The 20,079-nt window shown below is 38.7% G+C and overlaps 1 protein-coding gene across 1 annotated transcript; it reads left to right on the forward strand.

The window, feature by feature from the left end:
• The first annotated feature begins 713 nt into the window (after positions 1-713).
• On the forward strand, positions 714-19,151 carry MYLIP (myosin regulatory light chain interacting protein). Its single transcript, XM_062568045.1, has 7 exons — positions 714-987; positions 2,153-2,343; positions 13,698-13,883; positions 14,625-14,822; positions 15,142-15,306; positions 17,048-17,468; positions 17,809-19,151. Exons 1-7 carry the CDS (start codon positions 901-903, stop codon positions 17,896-17,898), a joined length of 1,338 nt encoding a protein of 445 aa, XP_062424029.1. The 5' UTR covers positions 714-900; the 3' UTR covers positions 17,899-19,151.
• Positions 19,152-20,079: the final 928 nt, after the last annotated feature.

Consider the following 20,079-nt stretch of genomic DNA (forward strand, 5'->3'; position numbering starts at 1 on the left):
TCCATCATCCTCTAGCATGAAGGTACATGGAGGCTGGTGCATCATTTGGCCAGCTCTTAAAATTTACACATTTCCAGAACTTTACACACTGCACTGCCAAAGGTCAGCTCAAGGCCAAAGAGAGAGATCATTAATCTGAGCATTATTTTTGCTTAAAAAAAAAAAAAAAAAAAAAAAAAAGAAGAAGAAGAAAAAGAAGAAAAAAAAAAGAACAAGAGAGTCTGTAAAGTCAAGAAATGAGGCATTAAAATATCTGATTTTCTCATAGCTGACGGTCACCCGCCCTGAGACGAGCTTTGCCGCGAGCCCTTGCCCGTGGGTTTGGTCCCCAAACGGGCCACCGCGGAAGGAGGCTGCTCCCGCGACCCCGCGCGGGAAATGCCGTTGGGCGCCGAGCAGAGCCCGGAGCGGAGTCCGGAGCGCGGAGCGGAGCGCGGTCTCGGGACGCCCGGAGCGCGGAGCCGCCCCACGCCCCGCAGCCCGGTTTGCCAGCAGGGCGCGCCACGGAGCAACGTCAGCACCCACATTTCCCCTCCCCCCGCCTCGGCTGCGGCCGTTTTCAAGTGACCGCGGCTTTGATTGGTGGGAGCTGCGGCCCGCAGAGATGAGTGACGCGCCCTGATTGGCCCGCAGGTGCCGGTCGGCCGGGGGAGGGGGAGACGGAGGCTATATAGGGCGGGAGCCGGCCCGGCGGAGCTCAGGCAGTAGGGGACAGGGGTGTTGCGCTGCCGTTGTGCGGGCGTGGGCGGGAGGCGTAGGCAGCCGAGGCAGCGGCGGCTGCCGGGGACGCGTGCGTACCTCAGCCTGTAACGGCAGCTGCGCATCGCAGGCGGCGACGGCGGCAGCAGCAGCAGCCGCTCCGGGTGTCCGCGGTAGCGGCGGCGCTGGCTGGCCCCAGCCATGCTGTGCTATGTGACCAGGCCGGACGCGGTGGTGATGGAGGTGGAGGTAGAGGCGAAAGCCAACGGCGAAGACTGCCTCAACCAGGTGAGGGGCCGCGCCGCCCTCTCCGCGCCACTGCCGCCTTTCTCGCTGCCTGCCAGGGGCGCGAGCTCGGCGGGGGCGGGGGGAAGGTGGACGGCAGCAGACGGGACACGAATGACCGTTGGGCGCCGCAGACCGTTGGCGCCTGACAGAAGCGCACGAGGCGGCGGGGTGGGGTGGGGGGAGCGCGGCCCCTCGCGAGTCGGAGGGGTGGAAGGGGGACACGAGCTCGTGGGTTCGCGGCCGTGGAGGGCGGTGATGGCGTGAGAGAGGCAGGGTAGCCCTGCGCAGGGGCGTCCGCGGGCGTGGGGGCGGGGAGGCAGCGGGAGCTGCCGCTGCAGGCTCCCCATTTTGTGGGGCGCGTGTGTGTGGGGGGAGGGTTTTGCTTTTTGTTTTTTGGGTTTTTTTTCCTCCATATTGGATACAGAGGTTGCTGCATTCCTCTGCCTCAGCACTCACCGACCTGGCGACGGCCCTTCTACCTCCACCTTCACGGTGGATGAGGGAAGGCCTCGGCCTCGTTGCTGCAGCCTGAGGGCCTGTTCTCCATGTCGGGGGTGGGGGAGAAGGGCACGAGTGGGACCCACCTGGCCGGGGTGACAGCAATCGGGTGGTGCCAGATACCGGCCCATGTAGCCTCCTTCGGGCCCTAGTAGCTATGGCTGTCGCCCAGGTGTCTTCACTCCTCGGTCGCCTCCTTCCCGACGTGGTGGCGGCTGCTGCTGTGGGATGCAGGAGACGACCAAATATAGCTGGCCAGTCGTTGGTGGCATCTAAATAAAACTTGTGGGCTGTACCTTTTTTGCCCTTCTTCCCTAGAAATTGCTCTTTTGGGCTGTGCTGTTGAATTACAGATATTCTTTCTTTTTTTGGAAACCCAGTGACCCTCTTAAGTGCCTCTCTGAGGGAGGTGGGGGAAATTGAATATTGCTAGAAACTCATATGTTTTTTTCAGCAAGTGGAGAAATTCCTAGTTTATTTTTAGTATGTTTGTATGCTGTTTTGAACACAGCTTATTTTAAATCCGAGTCATTATATTTTTTGTATGAACGTGCTTACGGCAGGAGTTATTATTTTAAGTGTATAAGCAATCTGAAACAGTATTTGATCCAGATATTTTTGGTCTAGTCATGTTGCAAGTTCATTATACAGAGCCTCTTCTTTTCAGGTTTGCAGAAGATTGGGAATTATAGAAGTTGATTATTTTGGACTGCAGTTCACTGGTAGCAAAGGGGAAAATCTGTGGCTCAATTTGAGGAACAGGATCTCCCAGCAGATGGATGGTTTAGCCCCTTATCGATTGAAGTTACGGGTCAAGTTCTTTGTAGAGCCGCATCTTATCTTACAAGAACAGACAAGGTAAGCTGAAGATGATTGTAAGTCAAGCTAATCTATCACTTTGTTTTCTGTTTTTCTGTAACTTACAAAAGCAGTTGCACATTTAGTTCTATTTCTTGCATCTGGTAATCTTAGGTTGACTTTTCTGAGTAGTTGTTTTAATATCTCAGTGTTGTTTAAGAGAAGTATTACTCCTTTTTTAAAAAAATGAATAAAAAATGTAGTATTACTAGTATTGTGTAGCTAACAGCAAGCCATGAGAATTTAATTACATCAAAACTAAGCTACCAGTAGTAAGTTACTCATGGCATTTGCATGTCCGATAGTAACCCCTGTTCAGTGGTGTTACTGTGGGTCGTTCTAAGCTATTGCTGCAGAAAGACAGGAAACAATTCCTCCCACACTGCGCAAACTTGCTGAATTCCTTTTTGTCTAGTATCATATTACAGTAACTTTCAAACAGCTACAGGCTCTTTGAGGCTACAAAAGAAACAGCTGTTTTGCTTCTGTGGCCAGTCCTCCTACCTAAATTGTTATACTGTTATCCAATCTTAACAATTAGCTTTCTAAGATTACTTAGATTACTAAGATTTACTTTTACTGCATGAGTTTGATTGCTATATGGATCACAATTGGTTTCTCTTTCTTTAAAGAATGCCTAAATGCTTATATTTCTAATACTGAATTTTCAACTTATTTTTTGCCAGTTAATTTTAGATAATGCAATAAATAAAAATGGGCATACTGGAATCTACTGTATAGAGGGTATCACCAAAACATGTTTCCACTATTTACCTGTGCTTAATACTTTCAGAATTAAGATCATTGATACGACATGGTGGTTCTGTACTTAATATTTGGCTTAATATTGGTCAGCTTCTGCAGCCCCAGCTGAAACAGCAGCTTTGCTGCTGCAACAGAATTTGTCCAGAGGCTGACAGCTTGTATTTCATAGAAATTAAGTTTTGAGCTAGGAGCATGCGTGTATCATCTTGTTTTCTATTTTTTTGAACTTGTACATGCAGGGGAAAGGGATTTGGGGAGCAGTGACATTTGGCTTTGAAGGCTGAAGTTTTTAGAATGCTATGGAATGTACTGTAGTTGTCCCATGTAATACTGGTAGCTGTGCAAACACATTCTAAGAAATTCCAATTTTGATATACCTTACTTTGGAAGAATATATTCTAACATCCATGTCTTATCTTTGAGGGCTCTTTTTGAGTGCTTTCTTTAAAAAACCTTCTGTCTTCTTACTTAAATACTCTGAGGAAAAGAAGGAAAACAAATAGTGGGGGATTTTTTTTACGTACAACAAAAGGAGCAATGCAATCTCACGCTCAGTAAGGTAGAAGAGATTATCTTGAGCATCCTTGGACATGTCTTGACGCGCGGATGAAATTGGTGTGAATCTGAGAAAGCCTGAAGTTGATATGATTGGCATCCTGTTATCCTTGCCAAATGTTTACTGGACTTTACTAGATTTTTGCAGATGCCTGTGTTCCTACCTTTAGCAATGTCAGTGCAAAAATTGGCATGCTCAGCAGATTAGAGAGCCTGAATTCATGAAACATACCCTAAGGGCCTAAAAGATGCTTTCTGTAGCTGGAACAGAGGTTGCATATACACAAAAATAGCAAGTACTTCTCAACTCTAAAGATGACTTTAAAAGGCTGTGGATGGGATGGGTTTTCTTGAAGAATTATTTAAGCATTTTCTAAAATTCTTTTTAGCATATAATTTTTTAAAAATTGATTGAGCCATGGTCATCAGAAGAGATCTGGTAAAGTTCTGTTCTGAAAATATATACATAAAATTTGATGTCAGTGTGTATTAAATATTAGTTTTAATGCCACACTGTATTACAAGAATATTTCTGAGGTTTCTGCTAAACTGTATCATACTTAAGTCTACATCCAGAGTATTTTTGGTAAAACTGTCGAAGTTGTAAAATAGTTTGCATTAGCTGCCATCTTTTCGTTGTGCATACTTTGGTGGTCCACATGTAAGACATGGAATTCTATAGTGCCTGTGGTTGATGTGTACTTCTGGAGTGTTGACACTGAATTTAATTCAGTAAGCTTGCCATTTTTATTCTACTCATATTTGCATGAGGACATAAATATGTACTATATTGTACTGTCATACAATTTGAATGTAAGCCTGTGTGAGACTGAGAGGAAGACAAAAGCTTGTCAAACCTGTCATTAAGTCAATAGCTGTATCATGCTAGGATTAGCTGAATGGTTATGGCTAACACCTTATCTTTTCTGACAAAGATAGTGGTAGTATCCTTACTTTTCTTTTTAGCACTTACTGGTATTAAGTGGTTGAGTTCTAATTTCATGTGTGAAGGCGACTGAGGAAGTCTCTCAGATCTTTATATATTATCTCTGAAGCTGGTGGATAATCTCAATTGATGCAGGTGTGTGTACCGGCCACAACACTGCATGTTTCCTTATAAATTAGGTACCTGTTAAGTGTTTTTCAAACCTAGGAAGTTGCAAGTAATTATAAATAATTTTCTTGATATAGTTTACCATAATTAGTGAATATTGTGACTGAGTTTTTCTCAAGTGCTTTATATATACTCTGAAAGCATTGTTAACCACATTATCTACTACTTCATTGAAGAGATCTTTGTCTTATTCTTAAATTTAAGACTCAGGCATAAGTTTGTAGCATTTTAATGTTCAGGTTTTTGTGTACTGTGTAAAAGGCAGATCTGGCTACTAAACAGCAAACTCCACTTCTATTAGCTGTAATTTGTGTGCAGTCTAGTGGAAGACAGCAACCTTGTTCATTTTTAGTCCTTTTTATGCAAGAGCCTTTTCACTAGTGAATGCTGATATGGAGCAGATTATATCTTTGACTGCAGTGGTAACAGGTCACCCTCACTGGATACTTTGCAAATGGGAAAATTATTGCTTACTACACTTTCTGTAAAAATGATTTTAATTTCCAGTGTTCCTTGGAACCCAGTGTCTATTTTCTGTCTAAATCTCTGATGCTGAATATGGCCACAGATTTTGTAGTTTAGAATTGTTTTCAGTTGAATGAAAATGCTTCAGTGCAAGAGTAGGTACTCACATTAATGCTGCTGTTACCTCAAGTTTCAGCAGTAAGCAGTAAAAGGTGAAGTGTGCTTGTTTAGAAGAATTCGAATAACTTTCATTATACTTTATTGAATGGAAAATTGTATTGAGTTGGAAAGGACTGATTACTTGTTTTTTACCTAAAATATAAGTGATGTTACTAGACCTAAATTGTAAGCTCTAGCTTATGGCATGATGGTTTTCTGTATTTCTTGATAGGTAATGTAACAGATGTTTAAAAGGTAACAAGCAGTTTATTCATCAGACAGATTTAAAGTTGCCAGATGGTTGTTGTGCCAAACTTCATGAATCATTGAATTAGGGAAGAGTTGGTAATGATACCACTTGATTTATCAGAATTTGTTAGATGATGTCTGGGGGGAGAAAACTTGCTTTAAACCGTGGTTAAAAAAGGCTGGAAGACTTGAGAAATCATTTTGCTTATCCTCAACTTGTTTAACACTGTTTTAATTAAAGCGAGATGTGGCTCTTTGTGCCTGTTTAGCTTGCTTTAGCCGAGGTAGTGCGGCTCCCTACTGGTTAAGTGATAACAATGTAACTTTAGGTCATTGACTGAGAGTAACCTCTGACTAACAGCTCCTAGGCATGTCTGACAAATCAGCGACTGCTGCACTGGAACATGGCCCAGGAGCTGAAGAAATTCAACTCCTGATTGGTCTGTAACTCTGTCTCGAGGCAGAAAGTTCCTCTTTTATGATTAAAGGGTTTCTTTGTGAAACATGAAGTGCAGAAGTCTTGAAACTTGCATCTACCTCAACAATGAAAGTGTTTGCTGAGCTGTACAAAGGGCAAATTACACTAAACGATCTTCCAGAAGATCAATGGTTTACTTAAGCCTTACATAGTAAAGCAAACATTTTAGAGATCACAAAGTGGATTTTTTGGGGGCAGCATCAAGCTTTGCCCTGATTTATTCACAAACTTTAAAAGGGGCAAAGTTGCCTTGCATAGTATGACTGTAAATCAAATATTCGTATGTAAGCCATGACAATCAAGTATAAGCTGTCAGATCCTAACATGTCACATAATCTTATGAAACATTGTTCAAAATAGCTTTTGCCAACTTTGAGAGGTTGTTTTGGAAGCTGTTAAAAGCTATGTGCTACTTGCAAGTAGTTTATTTACAAAAGTTGATTGTTTCTGCAATGTTTTACAGTTGTAGTGATTAACTACTTAATGTTAAAAACTGTCTAGGAAAACTATTTGTTTTGAGCATTTAGATACATACAGTAGTAAAAACAAGAAAAGCAGCCCATGTCTTAGCCTTACGCAGGAAAATGGCCTGCTGCAGTAGATGCCAGTGTTAGGTTTATGGATCTATTTGTCCAAATCAGAGTTGAACTGCAGTTGATAACCTTTCACCTACTCTGAGAGCAAATAGGGTTAAAGATACTGAGAGACATAACAGTAACTGTGTGTGTCTGTGGTTTTGCTTTTTTCATATTGAGTGGCTTATATCCTGCTTTTAAAAAGTGCAACCGTATTCTATTGCTGAGATCTTGATCATCAATGTATTTTTACAATTATACCTTTTCATCTTAAACCCTTTGAATATAGAGAGCTCTATGTTACTTCGCAGTAGCAAAGAACTTCACCTTGTGGTAAGGAATGTCATCTAGTAAAGAATAGGCAGTTCCTTGGGATGTATGCCAAGACCTCTGCTAGTAGTATGGTGAGAAGATGTGGTGTTCTCTTGGTTATGTTTCTTGGGTTTTGCCACATTGTCAACAGGCAACTAAGTTTAGAACTTAAAACTTTGAATGAAGTCTTACCTCTATTTTTCCAGTTTTCCATTACTTGATTATAAAGTGCTGTATGAAGAACAAAGTTTTTAGTGCAGAACTTTGCATCCTAATCCTAGTTATCCTAAGATAATTGTCTTAATTAAGCTTGTGTAAGTCATCTCTGATAAAGGGAAGGAATGATGTGATATGTAGGTTTGACTAGCTTTGGTTTTGTAATTGTAGTTTTTGTAAGATGGAACATCTGCAGAAACAACTCCTTGCAGCTTCCCTTCCAGTATTTGTATTGTTTAAGTCATTTGTGTGTGTAACTAAAATACATTAATCATCAGTGTATGCTTGCTTTTACTGGGTGTTTTAATGTGCAAATATGAAAAGTACTGGGACAATATTAAGGAGACAAAATAGATATAAAATTACTAGTTTAACTAGTGTTTGATTAAAATTGGGTGAGCATGTTAATTCTTCTTTTTCCTTTGAAAAGGAAAAAATCTATCTAGGCAGTGGCTATAACTGAAAGTAAGAATAGAAAACATGATACTCTGATCGCTAATGAGTGTTTCTATGCACTGTTCGGAGATGCTGCCATATATCAATAGCTTGCACTATCAGATTACCTAGTAAACAAAGGCTGTTTTGAGTGCATCCCATCTTAGACTACTACAATACTATATTGAACTCAAGTAATGTTGGAACCTTAAACATACAGGTATATCTAGCTAGCATGGGGATTGGGGAAGAATTAATGCTGTTTTAGGTTAGTATAGACTTTCTTTTGTATTAATGCTGGCACGTATAGATCTCAAGATACCAGGCCTTGGGAGGCAAAGTGACTTTTCATCATCACACTGGAAAATTCTGTTTGTTCTTAGAGCTACCACTAATTGTTCAATGTCTAGCAGATGTTAAGATGGCTGTAAGCCACGGCAGTCTGCTATCAGTAATGTTCTGCGTTATGAAACTTGTTTTTATGAAGATTTAAAACTGCAGCAAAACTTTGTCAAAAGTAGCAACAAAGCTGCATAACGTGTGAATAGAATATTGGGGTGGTTCAGAAACACTTTCTGACCTGAGTTATTTCTCAAATTTCTAGCCTGTTATAAATATATATATGTTTCAATATATGTTTCCTATATAACTGAAGCAATGAACATGCTGCAAATAAAAAAATGATTTGATTAATTTCTTATGGTTGTTAAGCTAAAATATTTTACCTGCAGTGTTGGAAATTCAACCTTTATTGGATTTCAGGTTTTGATGAACTATGGTGAAACAGCTTCTTGAGTTGGTGGTCTAATTGTGGTTTTGAGTTCACTGTTTTAAAAGTTGCCAGATAAGACGTGAAACACTAATACTCAAATAATTCCTGGAAAAATTGAGTAGCCTTTTACTGTAGAACCTGAATATCACTTTAAAGGAGAGAAACAATTCTTTTCATCTTATCTAATAATTCCTTGAGAGAGAGAGAAGGGACACTGCATTAAGTTTGGGGGTGGTTCCACAATGTAGTGGTTATTGCATCTGCTTTACATGCAGAAGGTCTTAGGTTCAAGCCCCAGTGGAACCAGCACCAGAAAATCTTCGGGAGGTTGGACTAGATGATCTCCAGAGGTCCCTTCCAACCTTACTGATTCTGTGTGAAAGAAAGAAGAAACTGTGTGATGTTAAGTGCTATTAATTGATTTCAGTAATATCTGTACTTACGTCACAATTTAATTTACAAAAACCTGCATAATTTTTTTCTGATAGTTAATATCTATAATATGACCAAGTTTTCTAGTTCTGTTGGGCCCTTTAGACTTCGCAAAATTAAGAATTTGGAGGCAGTTACCCTTCTAATGCTTTTGTTTTGTTTGACAGTGTTCAGCAATAAAAGCACTTTTTTTGGTCTTTCTCTTTAAGGATCAAAAGAGCTTTTTGCTTTTGCAAATGTTTGCTATTTTTTTTATCATGCCTTTTTTTTTTTTTTTTTTTATCAAAAGCATGATGTCATGCTTTTGAACCTTGAAGGAGTGATTTTACACCATGCCTTAAAATAAATTTTGGGGAGATGTGATCTTAAAAGCTGGATAAACAAGCAGTACCAATCAAATCAGTTTTTCAGCTGTATGAATCTTTGCAGACATTACTTATCCTTCGGTTTCTGGGTTCTTTTTTTCCTCTAATACATTTCAGGGATAAAAATGAAACTGAGCAGTGAATTTGCTACCTGAAGTTTGGCTCAGAGCAACTGCTGTAGCTAATAAGTATAGAGGGGAGAAATGGTCATTCCCTATGCTAACTAGGGTCATAGGGTCATGCCCTATGTTAACTAGTTTCTGTCCTGTTATGGCTGCAGTTTAGATGACAGGGTAGGGCCAGCAATAGTGTTTTTTTTTTTTTTTTTTTTTTTTTTTTTTTTTTTTTAGATGCAAACTAATGACTTGGGAGATAGGCTTTTAAATATGGATTTTTTTCCATGTGTCTTCTCTGACTCAGGGAATGGTCAGACAGCTTATCATAGGGTAAACTAGGATATGAACTTGAATAGCTTTAGTTATTTTGCAGTAACTGCCCCTTATACCTGGCATGCCTTTCTTCTCTTTGTCAGAAAACGGTAAGGTAATTTAGCCTCTCTGTGAGATGCTTCCCTGTATGAGCCTGTTACGGGATGTTATTGCAGATTAACTGGTGTGATGCTATTTCACATTGTACCTTAACCACTTAAACTTGTTTCCAGCTTTGTTTTCAGCAATAGAATGTGACAAATGTTGCTTCTACTTTAGTTGCTTCTGTAATGCATCTATATTTGCAGGAGCAATCTCTTTTGTTTTTCAGCTCCCCTGTTGATGTCAATAAGGTCTTCCCAGCAAAGGGAGAAGACTGACTTCTTCCTGTGTAGTCAGTGCTGTCATATGCACAAAGTAAGCAAACTGAAGATGCAACCATTCTGGTGTTGTAGTTGTAAATGTAACATAGGTGTCAGCTGATGAAAACAAAATTGTCTATCTTTGAAATACTGTAAGTGTAATAAATACATACTTGTAACTACTTTAAAACCTGTTCTGATATTAATAGAGGATTGGCTGTAGGATTTTAGTAGTTAAATACTTCATTGATCAACTGTGTCAGTTAATAAGCATATCCAATTTGAATTCTTTTGTGTAGTATCTTGCAATTGCAGTATCTAATCCTTCTGTAAAACAGCAAAACAAAGTTGATTTTGCAGTTTCTTCAGTTGGAACAGATTGCATGATATTAGTAAACTTTCTGCTAAGCTTGTATCTGTTACCATATGATGTTCATCAGATAGAGCCCAGTCATTTCTTCCTCTGGTTTGCAAGGAGAGCAACAGTTCAGATTTCATGTTGCTAACTCAAGATGAGTAACTAAATTTGTCTCATCTTGTTTGCTTAGATGTTTTTTATCTAATTGTAATTAAATGTAAAATATTTTGATCAGTATTGTAGATTGGATAAGTCTTAGTATTTATGATCATTAAAGTATATTTTCCTCCAACAATCCTGAAGCTTAATAGTAGACATGTTAGAAATAATGAAAAGGAGACAGCTTAGAAAATGGGAAGCATGTTCAAGAATATTGGAGAAGTTTTCTATTCGTCAAAATGCAGGAAGTTCACTTCATTTTAAAGGCATTGTCATTGCTTAGAACTTTGGATGTTGAAGTGGAAGATCAGAAAACCTGTTTCCAGATGTGATTTCAATGTTATACAATATGGAAAAATACTGCATTTATTCAAATTTGTTCTTACAGGCAGGTTTAGTCAATCATTATGCTGCTAACGCTGGGAAGGAGGAGGTCTGAAATGAATAAAGCTATGCTATTTTTATGCTGTTGTCTTCACTACTGCACAAAGTGAGCTAGATGAATAGCTATACTACTTTGTCCTGGTAAACTCAAGACAAAGGCAGTCTGATTTTTATTACAGAACTGATCTGCTGTTCTGGCCCTTGGAATGGACTGCCTTCAGAGAAAATTGTTGAAATATATTGAAACTAAATGATGCAGGTTAAATACAAATATTAATATTGCATGTTTTCCTTGAAGCCTGACTCTTAATCAGTACTATAGAAGCTGGATGTGGTCTGCAGACAACACAGTTGTGTGACACCATCTCCAAATAAGGGTTTTATTTGTTCCATTGGAGCACCATGGATGTATTGTTTCTTCATCCATCCTGTCTGGTAAATTTGTATGGTTCTGCACTGAAAATTCTTATGCTAGCACTGGCTCAATGAAGTCTGTACTTCATAGTATGGAACAAAAATGCTCAAAAACTTTATATGAGTAGATGAACCAAAATCATTTTATGGACTGGATCTTGTCTACACCCCATATGTTTAATATCCTTTCTCTAGACTATTTAAAATTGCAAAATATCATTCTTAATCCAATTATAAGATACCTTGTTTATAAGCTTGGGGAGGAAGGTTTTGGGGACCGAGTCCCATAAGGGATGTGTATTACCCATCCTACTTCGAGAGACCCCAGCTATACCTTTTTGTGGCCCAACCCACATAAACTCTGAATTAGCAGGGTAGGAGAGAAGGATTGGAGGAAAGATTTGGAACCTGCTCCAAGAGGAGCCTAAAACAAGAAATAATGTACTAACACTGGGGACTTATAAGCTGTCTGAAGTGTTTGCCCTTGCACCACCTAAATCTGTGTCCTGGATAGAGCGGGGAAGTTAGCTTCTCCCAGTTCCCCCATTAGCACTACAGAAGTGTAGATTCATGTCTGGATAAGTGAGTGATGGAATTAGAGTATTTGTGTGGGAACTGCTGACACTCTAGCATGCCTCGAACTGGTTGTGAAGGGAGGTGTTGGACTGTGGAGCTGTGACTGTTGTTGCAGGAAATGGACTGCAGGACAGTTTATGGGATGACATTTCACAGAATCACAGAATGACTGAGGTTGGAAGGGACCTCTGGAGATCAGCTAGTCCAAACCCCCAGCTCAAGCAGGATAAACTAGAGCATGTTGCACAGGATCAGTCCAGGCAGGTTTTGAATATCTCCAGAGAAGGAGACTCCACAACCTCTCAGGGCAACCTGTTCCAGTGCTCTGTCACTCTCACAGTGAAGAAATTCCTCCTCATATTCAGGTGGAACTTCCTGTGATTCTGTTCGTGCCTGTTGCCTCTTGTCCTGTTGCATGGGACAATTAAAAACAGTCCGACCCCATCCCCTTGACACCTTCTCTTAAGATATTTTTACACATTAGTAAGATCCCCTCTCAGTCTTTTCTCCAGGCTAAACATACCCAGCTCTTGCAGCTGTTCCTCATAGGGCAGATGCTCCAGTCCTCTGATCATCTTTGTAGCCTTATGCTGAACTCTCAGTTGTTTCATGTCTTTATTGTACTGGAGAGCCAAGAACTGGATGCAGTACTCCAGATATTTATTATTACTTACTAAATCTTTTCTGCTTTCAGAAGGTTTAGGTATCTTTTATTTGGGCTGATATTTTCTTAGCTGCAGCATTTGCTATAGTAAAACTAAGAACGAATCCAGCAATTCTGCAAGTTACAGAATTTGAGTTCTTAAAGAATAGGCCTATTTACATTTGCAGAAGGGAATTGTAGAAGATTACTATTAAGAAAATGCATAAAATATTGTCCAGATTTGCTTTTGGGGTGAAAACTAATCACTTGTCAGCCTCTCTAAGCTCCAGTGAGGAGTAATTCAGTGTAGTGTTTTTTTTTTTTTAACTTTAAGCAAAGTGAATTGCAAGTGTCCCATTACTGTGTAAGCAAAGAAATATTTCTACTTGTACTAGGCTTGATTTATTGAAAGATTGTTTTCCAATAATACACACACACCTCTGCATCTGGTTTCTGCACATAAATTGAGTCTTAAGGGAAAATGATGAAATTTATATTATCTATAGTTTATATAATTCCCTTTAGGGAACATAAGGATGAATTTTTAGAAGTTGAGGTAAGCTATAGGAGGAATTAACAGGCTGCTGTTGGTGTTCGTGGAATACTTGATTTTGTCTAAATAACAAACAGACCTGTTAGGTAATTAAGAGTAGCTTTGTGCATTTTTTAACTAATTGGCAAATCTGCCTTGATCCTAAGTGTAAAAGTTAAAGTTGTTGAGCCTAAAATAGCAAAGGGTCTGATAAATATCCTTACAAAATAGACATTTTGTTCTTGTGTTTTATTCCACAGTGCATTTTCAAGTGTTCTAAGTTTCTGTTGATCATGTTGCTGGCGAAAGCACCACCTCTGCTTTGATTGCGGTAGCACAGCTATTTTGACTCTTCATAGAAGTAGTTTCTCATGTTGAGTGGTAGAATTGTATATATTGTTTTATGTATTTATTTTAATAGTGCTTCTAGACGTTATCTTCAGTTGTATCCTCATTTTTAAGTTAGTAAATAAAATGGAGGCCCCTTTTTTTCTCTTAGGCCAGGCTATTTCTCTGCTTGAAATACTCATTGCAAATTTCTGATTACCAAACTAAAGCTACTATTTTAACATATTAAGTAAGCAGACATACCTAATTCTGTTGCAGGCATATGTTCTTCTTGCATATAAAAGAAGATCTTCTGGCTGGTAATCTTCAGTGTTCTTCAGAGCATGCAATTGAACTTAGTGCATTGTTGGCACAGATGAAGTTTGGAGATTATAACCAGAACACTGCCAAGTACAGTTACGAAGAGTTGTGTGCAAAAGAGCTCACCACTACCATTTTGGAGAGGTAAAAAGGGCGCAATGATATAACATCATTTTTGGTGGCAAAAAGTTTAAATTTGTCATATAAATTGCTGATGTCATAGCATAGCTTACTGTTGTGAGGAAAAAGTAAAATTTTTATACTTTGATCTCCAAGGATATGTAACCTAAATATTTTAATTAACATTCATTTTAAGCTCAGATAAAAGTATTTTTTGAGGCAAAAGCTGTTGAACTAATACTTGGAAGATAGAGGTATCTAAACCTTTGGTGCAGAGTGATGTACATTGCTGGCAATTAGTATGTAATTAAATTGCAAGCATGTCTTAGACCTATAAAAAAAAAAAAAAAGCTTATCTAGCTTAGTGTCCTCATGCTGAGAAGTAACAGGTTTCCCTAAATATCTTCATAGCTCAATTGCTGAATGTCAAGAAGAAAATCTGAATATGTCATGCTTTCTGGTGGATTCTTTTTAGTTAAAAATTTGTGGCTGTTCAGGTAAACATTAGGGGCAGGGGGGGTAGTTGAAAAGTCTTGCTTCCATGTAGCTTTTATAATTGCTAAGCAAATGCACAGTATTATCACTCAAATATTCTCAGGATGTTTTGGTAGTTTTATTTCCAGTCCATGACTGGAAATACATAGCCAAATAGGTCAGGAACATTTAAAAATCTGTTTAACAAGGTCATCAAGGCCCATGTTATAACATGCTGACAATAGCGGTGCTTACTTGAGTTATTTCACCTGTCCTTAATCTTATCAACAGCATTACTGCAAAGCACAAGGAACTAGAAGGTCTAAGTCAAGCTTCTGCTGAATACCAGGTTCTACAGATTGTATCAACACTGGAGAACTATGGGGTAGAGTGGCACTCAGTAAGAGATAGTGAAGGACAAAAACTCCTTATTGGTGTTGGACCTGAAGGTATCTCCATCTGTAAAGATGACTTCAGTCCTATCAACAGGTATGTGTTTCGGAACAGTTTTTAATCTTCTGCTCTTTGGAAGTATTGAGAATGCATCTAGCTTTTACATAAATAGACAAAATTGTTCTATGAATTACTCAAAGGAGCTACCAGAATGTGGGGTCTGAGGACACTATCTGCTTATAATCAAGAATACATCTGGTGGTTTTAAATACTTTTTTATGTATGTTTTGAGGCAACATCTTCAACCTAGCATTAGACCACAATCAGAGGCCTGACAAAACTTCACTGTAGTAGATCGTGGAAATGGCTTTATTTTTAAGTGCAAAATAACTTTGCTTTATTTTACTTTTTCTAGGATTGCTTACCCTGTTGTTCAAATGGCAACTCAATCTGGGAAGAATGTGTATCTGACTGTTACCAAGGAGTCTGGTAATAGTGTAGTTCTTTTGTTTAAGATGATCAGTACAAGGGCAGCAAGTGGACTTTACAGAGCTATTACAGAGACGCATGCATTTTACAGGTTAGTATTGCCACTAGCGTAAACTGCTGCTGCTCTTCAGTAGTATTTAAGTACTCAATCAGCCAGCACTTTGCACTTTAGAAATTTTCTGTGAAATATCATTGTGCCTTTGCAGCTTCTGCTTTCCTCTTAAGTCTAGCAGCTGAGTAGGGTCTTGCTTTCAGTTCTGCAGAGTGGGAGTACAGGACAAGTAAGCAACATTTTTTTTCTACAGCATACTATTATAAGTAACAGTACTTTATACTCTAAACTTTACTACTTTCTTTGATGCTTCATAAACAATACATACATTTTGTCCGCGTAAGGAAGGATGAGAGCAGAGAAGTAGGAGAAAGTTTATGAACTTTGTAAAATATGTAGGTGTAGCTCATGGGCAGGTACTCTTTGTTTATCCTTCACTTGACTCCTCCTGTTATCTCTGTATACCACCTTCCCACCCCATTTATTTGAAGCTCCCTAAAATTCCTGTATCCTTGCTCACATGCCTAGGATTTTTCACACTAGGAGCTCATCATTGTATTCATCTGTATTTGTTGTTACTTAAGGCAGAAGTGCTATACTCATTCCCTGAAGACTGATTTTTTTTTTAATCTCTTCTCCCACTGTGAGATCCAGCGCTGTTCAGAAGGACTCCCTAAATATCCATGACACACTGGTGTTTTATCTTGCTGAAATTAACTGCTACATACCAAGTTCAGTCAATACTTTATACGAGAATAATTGTGCTTTTGCATAGGGAAGTGCATACACTAAGCAATACCTGTCCAGCTTAATTAGAAGATTTTAATACAGGTACAACAATTAGTCTAGTAATCTTTCTAACCACTGTAGCTAGTTATAAATATTCCGTGAGCCTGATGTTAAGTATGACTTGTTCTGCTCTGTAATTGCAAGCTCCTGTAGTTTTATTTTGCGCTTGTCATTTTCTTCCAGGCAAGTCAAAGCATTAAATAACTTCTAGTTAGTCCTAATTTCTTGATCTTTGTCTCTGCTTATAATTTCTGCTGTCCTTTGCATCTTTTGATTTTAATTTAAGCAGAACTTTTGCTACACAATAGCACTCAGCCACAAGCTTTGTTCTTGGATGTTACCCTTTGCTAGGCCATCGTCCTTTTGCTCAATGTTCATGCTGTCTTTCCTACATTGTCTAGAGAAGTGGTATGTCTTAGGCTTCTGCAGGTTTAGCAGTACCAGAGATAGGTGATAAACATGCCTAGGCTACCTGAAGCACTCAGTGGCAAACAACTGTTTAGTGGTCTAAACTGCATTCATACTGGTTTCCTTTTGGATGATACAGTATTAGTATAGGAAGTACTTAGTAGAAGTTTGGCTAAGGACATTACTTGATACTAAGCTAAAACATTTTGACAGCCTGTCTAAAGAAAGAGGTGTTAACATTAAAGGCCAGAGGTTACCATATAAAAGAAGTGTTGCCAAGCCGAACTGTGGACTAAACAAGCGTTGCCTGTTTATGCTAGCATGAGAGACTTACGCCTCTTCCATAGGATTGTGCCTCCACTTTGCCAGACAGTTCACAATGTATGTCATAAAATAACTCGCTTTTCTTTCATTTTTAAAATACCTCTCAGAGCAGAGCTGTCATGAAAACAACATTGTGGACGTTAAATATTAGGTGGATATTTTTTGCTTTCTTGATGTCAGTACTATTAGATAAAGTTTGGGAACAGTAGGGATAGCTTTAGTATTAACTAACCAAGTTTGCATTTATCTTGTTTTGTAGGTGTGACACTGTCACTAGTGCTGTCATGATGCAGTATAGTCGAGACTTAAAGGGCCACCTAGCATCTCTGTTCCTGAATGAAAACATTAATCTTGGTAAAAAATACGTCTTTGACATCAAAAGAACATCAAAAGAAGTTTATGATCATGCACGGCGAGCTCTTTATAATGCTGGCATTGTGGATCTTGTTTCAAGAAGTGACCAAACCCCACCAAATTCCCCTCTTAAGTCTTCAGAAAGTAGCATGAACTGTGACAACTGTGAGGGTCTCAGCTGCCAGCAAACAAAAGCCCTGCAAGAGAAGTTACGGAAGCTCAAGGAGTCCATGCTTTGTATGGTGTGCTGTGAAGAAGAAATAAATTCAACCTTTTGTCCCTGTGGCCACACAGTATGCTGCAAAACCTGTGCTGCCCAATTGCAGGTAATTGCAATTTGTTAAGATGTGAGTTAGCAAATTAGTGGAAGTTTTTTTTTTTTTTTTGGGGGGGGGGGGTTTACAGAAACAGACCTGGAGTTGTGTTTACATTGGTGTTCTAGTAAAACTGACTTTTGAAGTCTTACTTGCAGTAAGCTTTAATTCCAAAGAACATTCTGTTTAGGTGATGACTTTGAAAGACAAGCCTTAACTATGTTTATAAATATAAACTTGCACCAAAAGTAAGAATTATATTATAAATGTAAGCAAGTCTTCAATAATTCATGATCAAGCTAGAGATTCTAAAAATAAGTAGTAAACTAATTTCCTAATGTTTCCTTTCCAGTCATGTCCTGTTTGCAGATCTCGTGTAGAGCATGTCCAGCATGTGTACTTGCCAACCCATACCAGTCTTCTCAATCTGACAGTGATATGATCTACCTATACGCTTTAAACTCATCATGTACTTTCTAAACTGCACTAATGAATTGCAACCATTGATTGTGAAGAAGGCAATCACTCTGGCACCAATCTGCAATCAAAAGCAAAAATACTACACTTCTGAGCATAACTATTTTGTTCAGCATGCCCAGGAAGATGGTTTGGGGCATCTTTTGAGAGCAGAACTATAAACAATTCATGTTACTTAAAAGGAGAATGATGCATAAGTTTGTAGCCTGGCAGTGTTGCCAAAAAGCTATGTAACCCTGGAGAAATATGGTGTACATGTATTGATATACCCAGCAAAAGCAATGCAGCCTTTAGTTTTACACTTTAAATTCTGTAGTACAGTCACTCTGTTTATTTTAATAGTAAAACTAGTTTTTACAAATAGTTTAGTATGGTTCATAGTTTCTGCTTTTAGTAAACTTCTAAAGGGGAGAAATCTTCTAAAAATCAGTTCTTAAACTAAAGTTGCAAGGCTTTCATCAAGCAGCTGCATTTAATTCAAAATTCTATTAAATAGAAAATAGCTTTGGAAGTATAGAACAAATTTGCCTAAGTGTTGAGGGTGGATTAGGAAAGTCTTCTGATAGTGGTGCCCATGGAGACATTGTGGAACTTAATTTGCAGCTCACAATGGGGAAACTATTCCCAGGTTTCCTCCATCCAATTCAAATGGTGGTCTGGTGTGCTGCAGTCAGCTGCCCTTTAAGTTGGCTGTATTTCTGGAGACTGATTTTCAATTACTAAGCATTGATTTTTAAAATAGGGTTTTGTGTATACTTTTAAATGCTTTCTTGAGTTAGCTTCTTTATTGGATAGATTCTTTCTGTTAAAATCTTTATTCTGTACCCCATATTCGGGCATTTTGGATTCTGGTTTCCTAGTATATTCTCCAGGATACAGAGGGAACTAGGGGACCATATTTGGGTGCAATACTGGCTTAATCTAAGCTAGAAAAGTACACTGTCACTTTACTGAGATTTTTCTGACTATACTTTTCATATTGCCTTAATGTAGCAGTAATGTGTGTTTATGCATCTGTTTCTTTGCACAGACATTTTGTCAAAATATTAAAACTCTACTTTTTTATGACACATTAGCATATAAACCTTACTCTAAGAGGGTATTTATTTTTTCACTTTGTAAAGAAAATTTTGTTTCCTCATGAAGCAAGAGCTTTGTCCTATATCGTAGACAACTTCTGTCTTTTTATATCCAGATGAATAAATGACTTTAAAAATCTGTTTGCTTTGCATTATCAGTAAGTTTCAGTTTTGATGAAAAACCACTACCATGAGACATTACTGACCTGCAAGTACAGTAGGTTATGTATTTTCATATTTATAGTCTGAATGTTGTGGCTCCTGTTTTAAGAAGGAATTGTTTCAGATGCATGCAAATTATGAAGGAGGGAAGAAAACTTGCATGGTAGCTTCCTCAGGCTTTATGCTTTACAGTTGGAATATCAGTTCTTTTAAAATACCTGTCAATTAACTTTGTGGTGAACTTTTCTAAATATATAAAACATATTATATAAAACAAATTCCCACAAATACCGTAAGATACTTTGCAAGAGAAAGAAGAACGTAGACTGAGTAAAAATTTGAAGTTTCAGCAGCCATGTCTAAGGTAACTTCTTAATTACAGACATTAAAATGCCTTTTATTTTGATTGAAACTATTCATCTGATTTATCTTTAACTTCTGACTGCTTTCACATTCTTGAAAGATGTTGCTTGAACACTTGATATGGTGCTCTGGTTGGACCATTAATAAGCTGAAAGAACTAAGTGCTGGGGTCAGCAAAATTTTTGGCATTCATGGAGCTGTATTTTGGAGAGGGAACTGCAAGTCACCTTCATACTGTCTAATCTGCTCTCATATGGCGGCTGGCTGAACTAAATCATAAATTTAAATGTTAGATACCTGATTTAGTGTTAGACAAAAACAAGCTGTTAAAATAATCAGCATGACTCTGGATACTTGGAATTGGCTGTGTAGTTCAACATTACTAAACTATTCCAGTAGTTAGAAGCATAAGTAAAGTAGGGTTTAGGGGATCAAGCTTAGAGTAGGTTTGACAGGGAACACTGAAGATGAAAGTCAGGTAAAGCCTGTGATATTCTTGGTGAAGGTATTCTACCTCCTTCATTATTCTTGGGAAGCTTTGC

Source organism: Rhea pennata, chromosome 2, assembly GCF_028389875.1.
Source record: "Rhea pennata isolate bPtePen1 chromosome 2, bPtePen1.pri, whole genome shotgun sequence".
Lineage (NCBI taxonomy): Eukaryota > Metazoa > Chordata > Aves > Rheiformes > Rheidae > Rhea > Rhea pennata.

Bases quoted from the DNA above. Each gene is read 5' to 3' on its own strand.
- MYLIP (XM_062568045.1), top strand. From the start codon at position 901: ATGCTGTGCTATGTGACCAGGCCGGACGCGGTGGTGATGGAGGTGGAG. The intron at 2,344-13,697 runs GTAAGCTGAAGA...ATTCTGTTGCAG, and splicing joins ATCTTACAAGAACAGACAAG to GCATATGTTCTTCTTGCATA. The intron at 14,823-15,141 runs GTATGTGTTTCG...TACTTTTTCTAG, and splicing joins GACTTCAGTCCTATCAACAG to GATTGCTTACCCTGTTGTTC.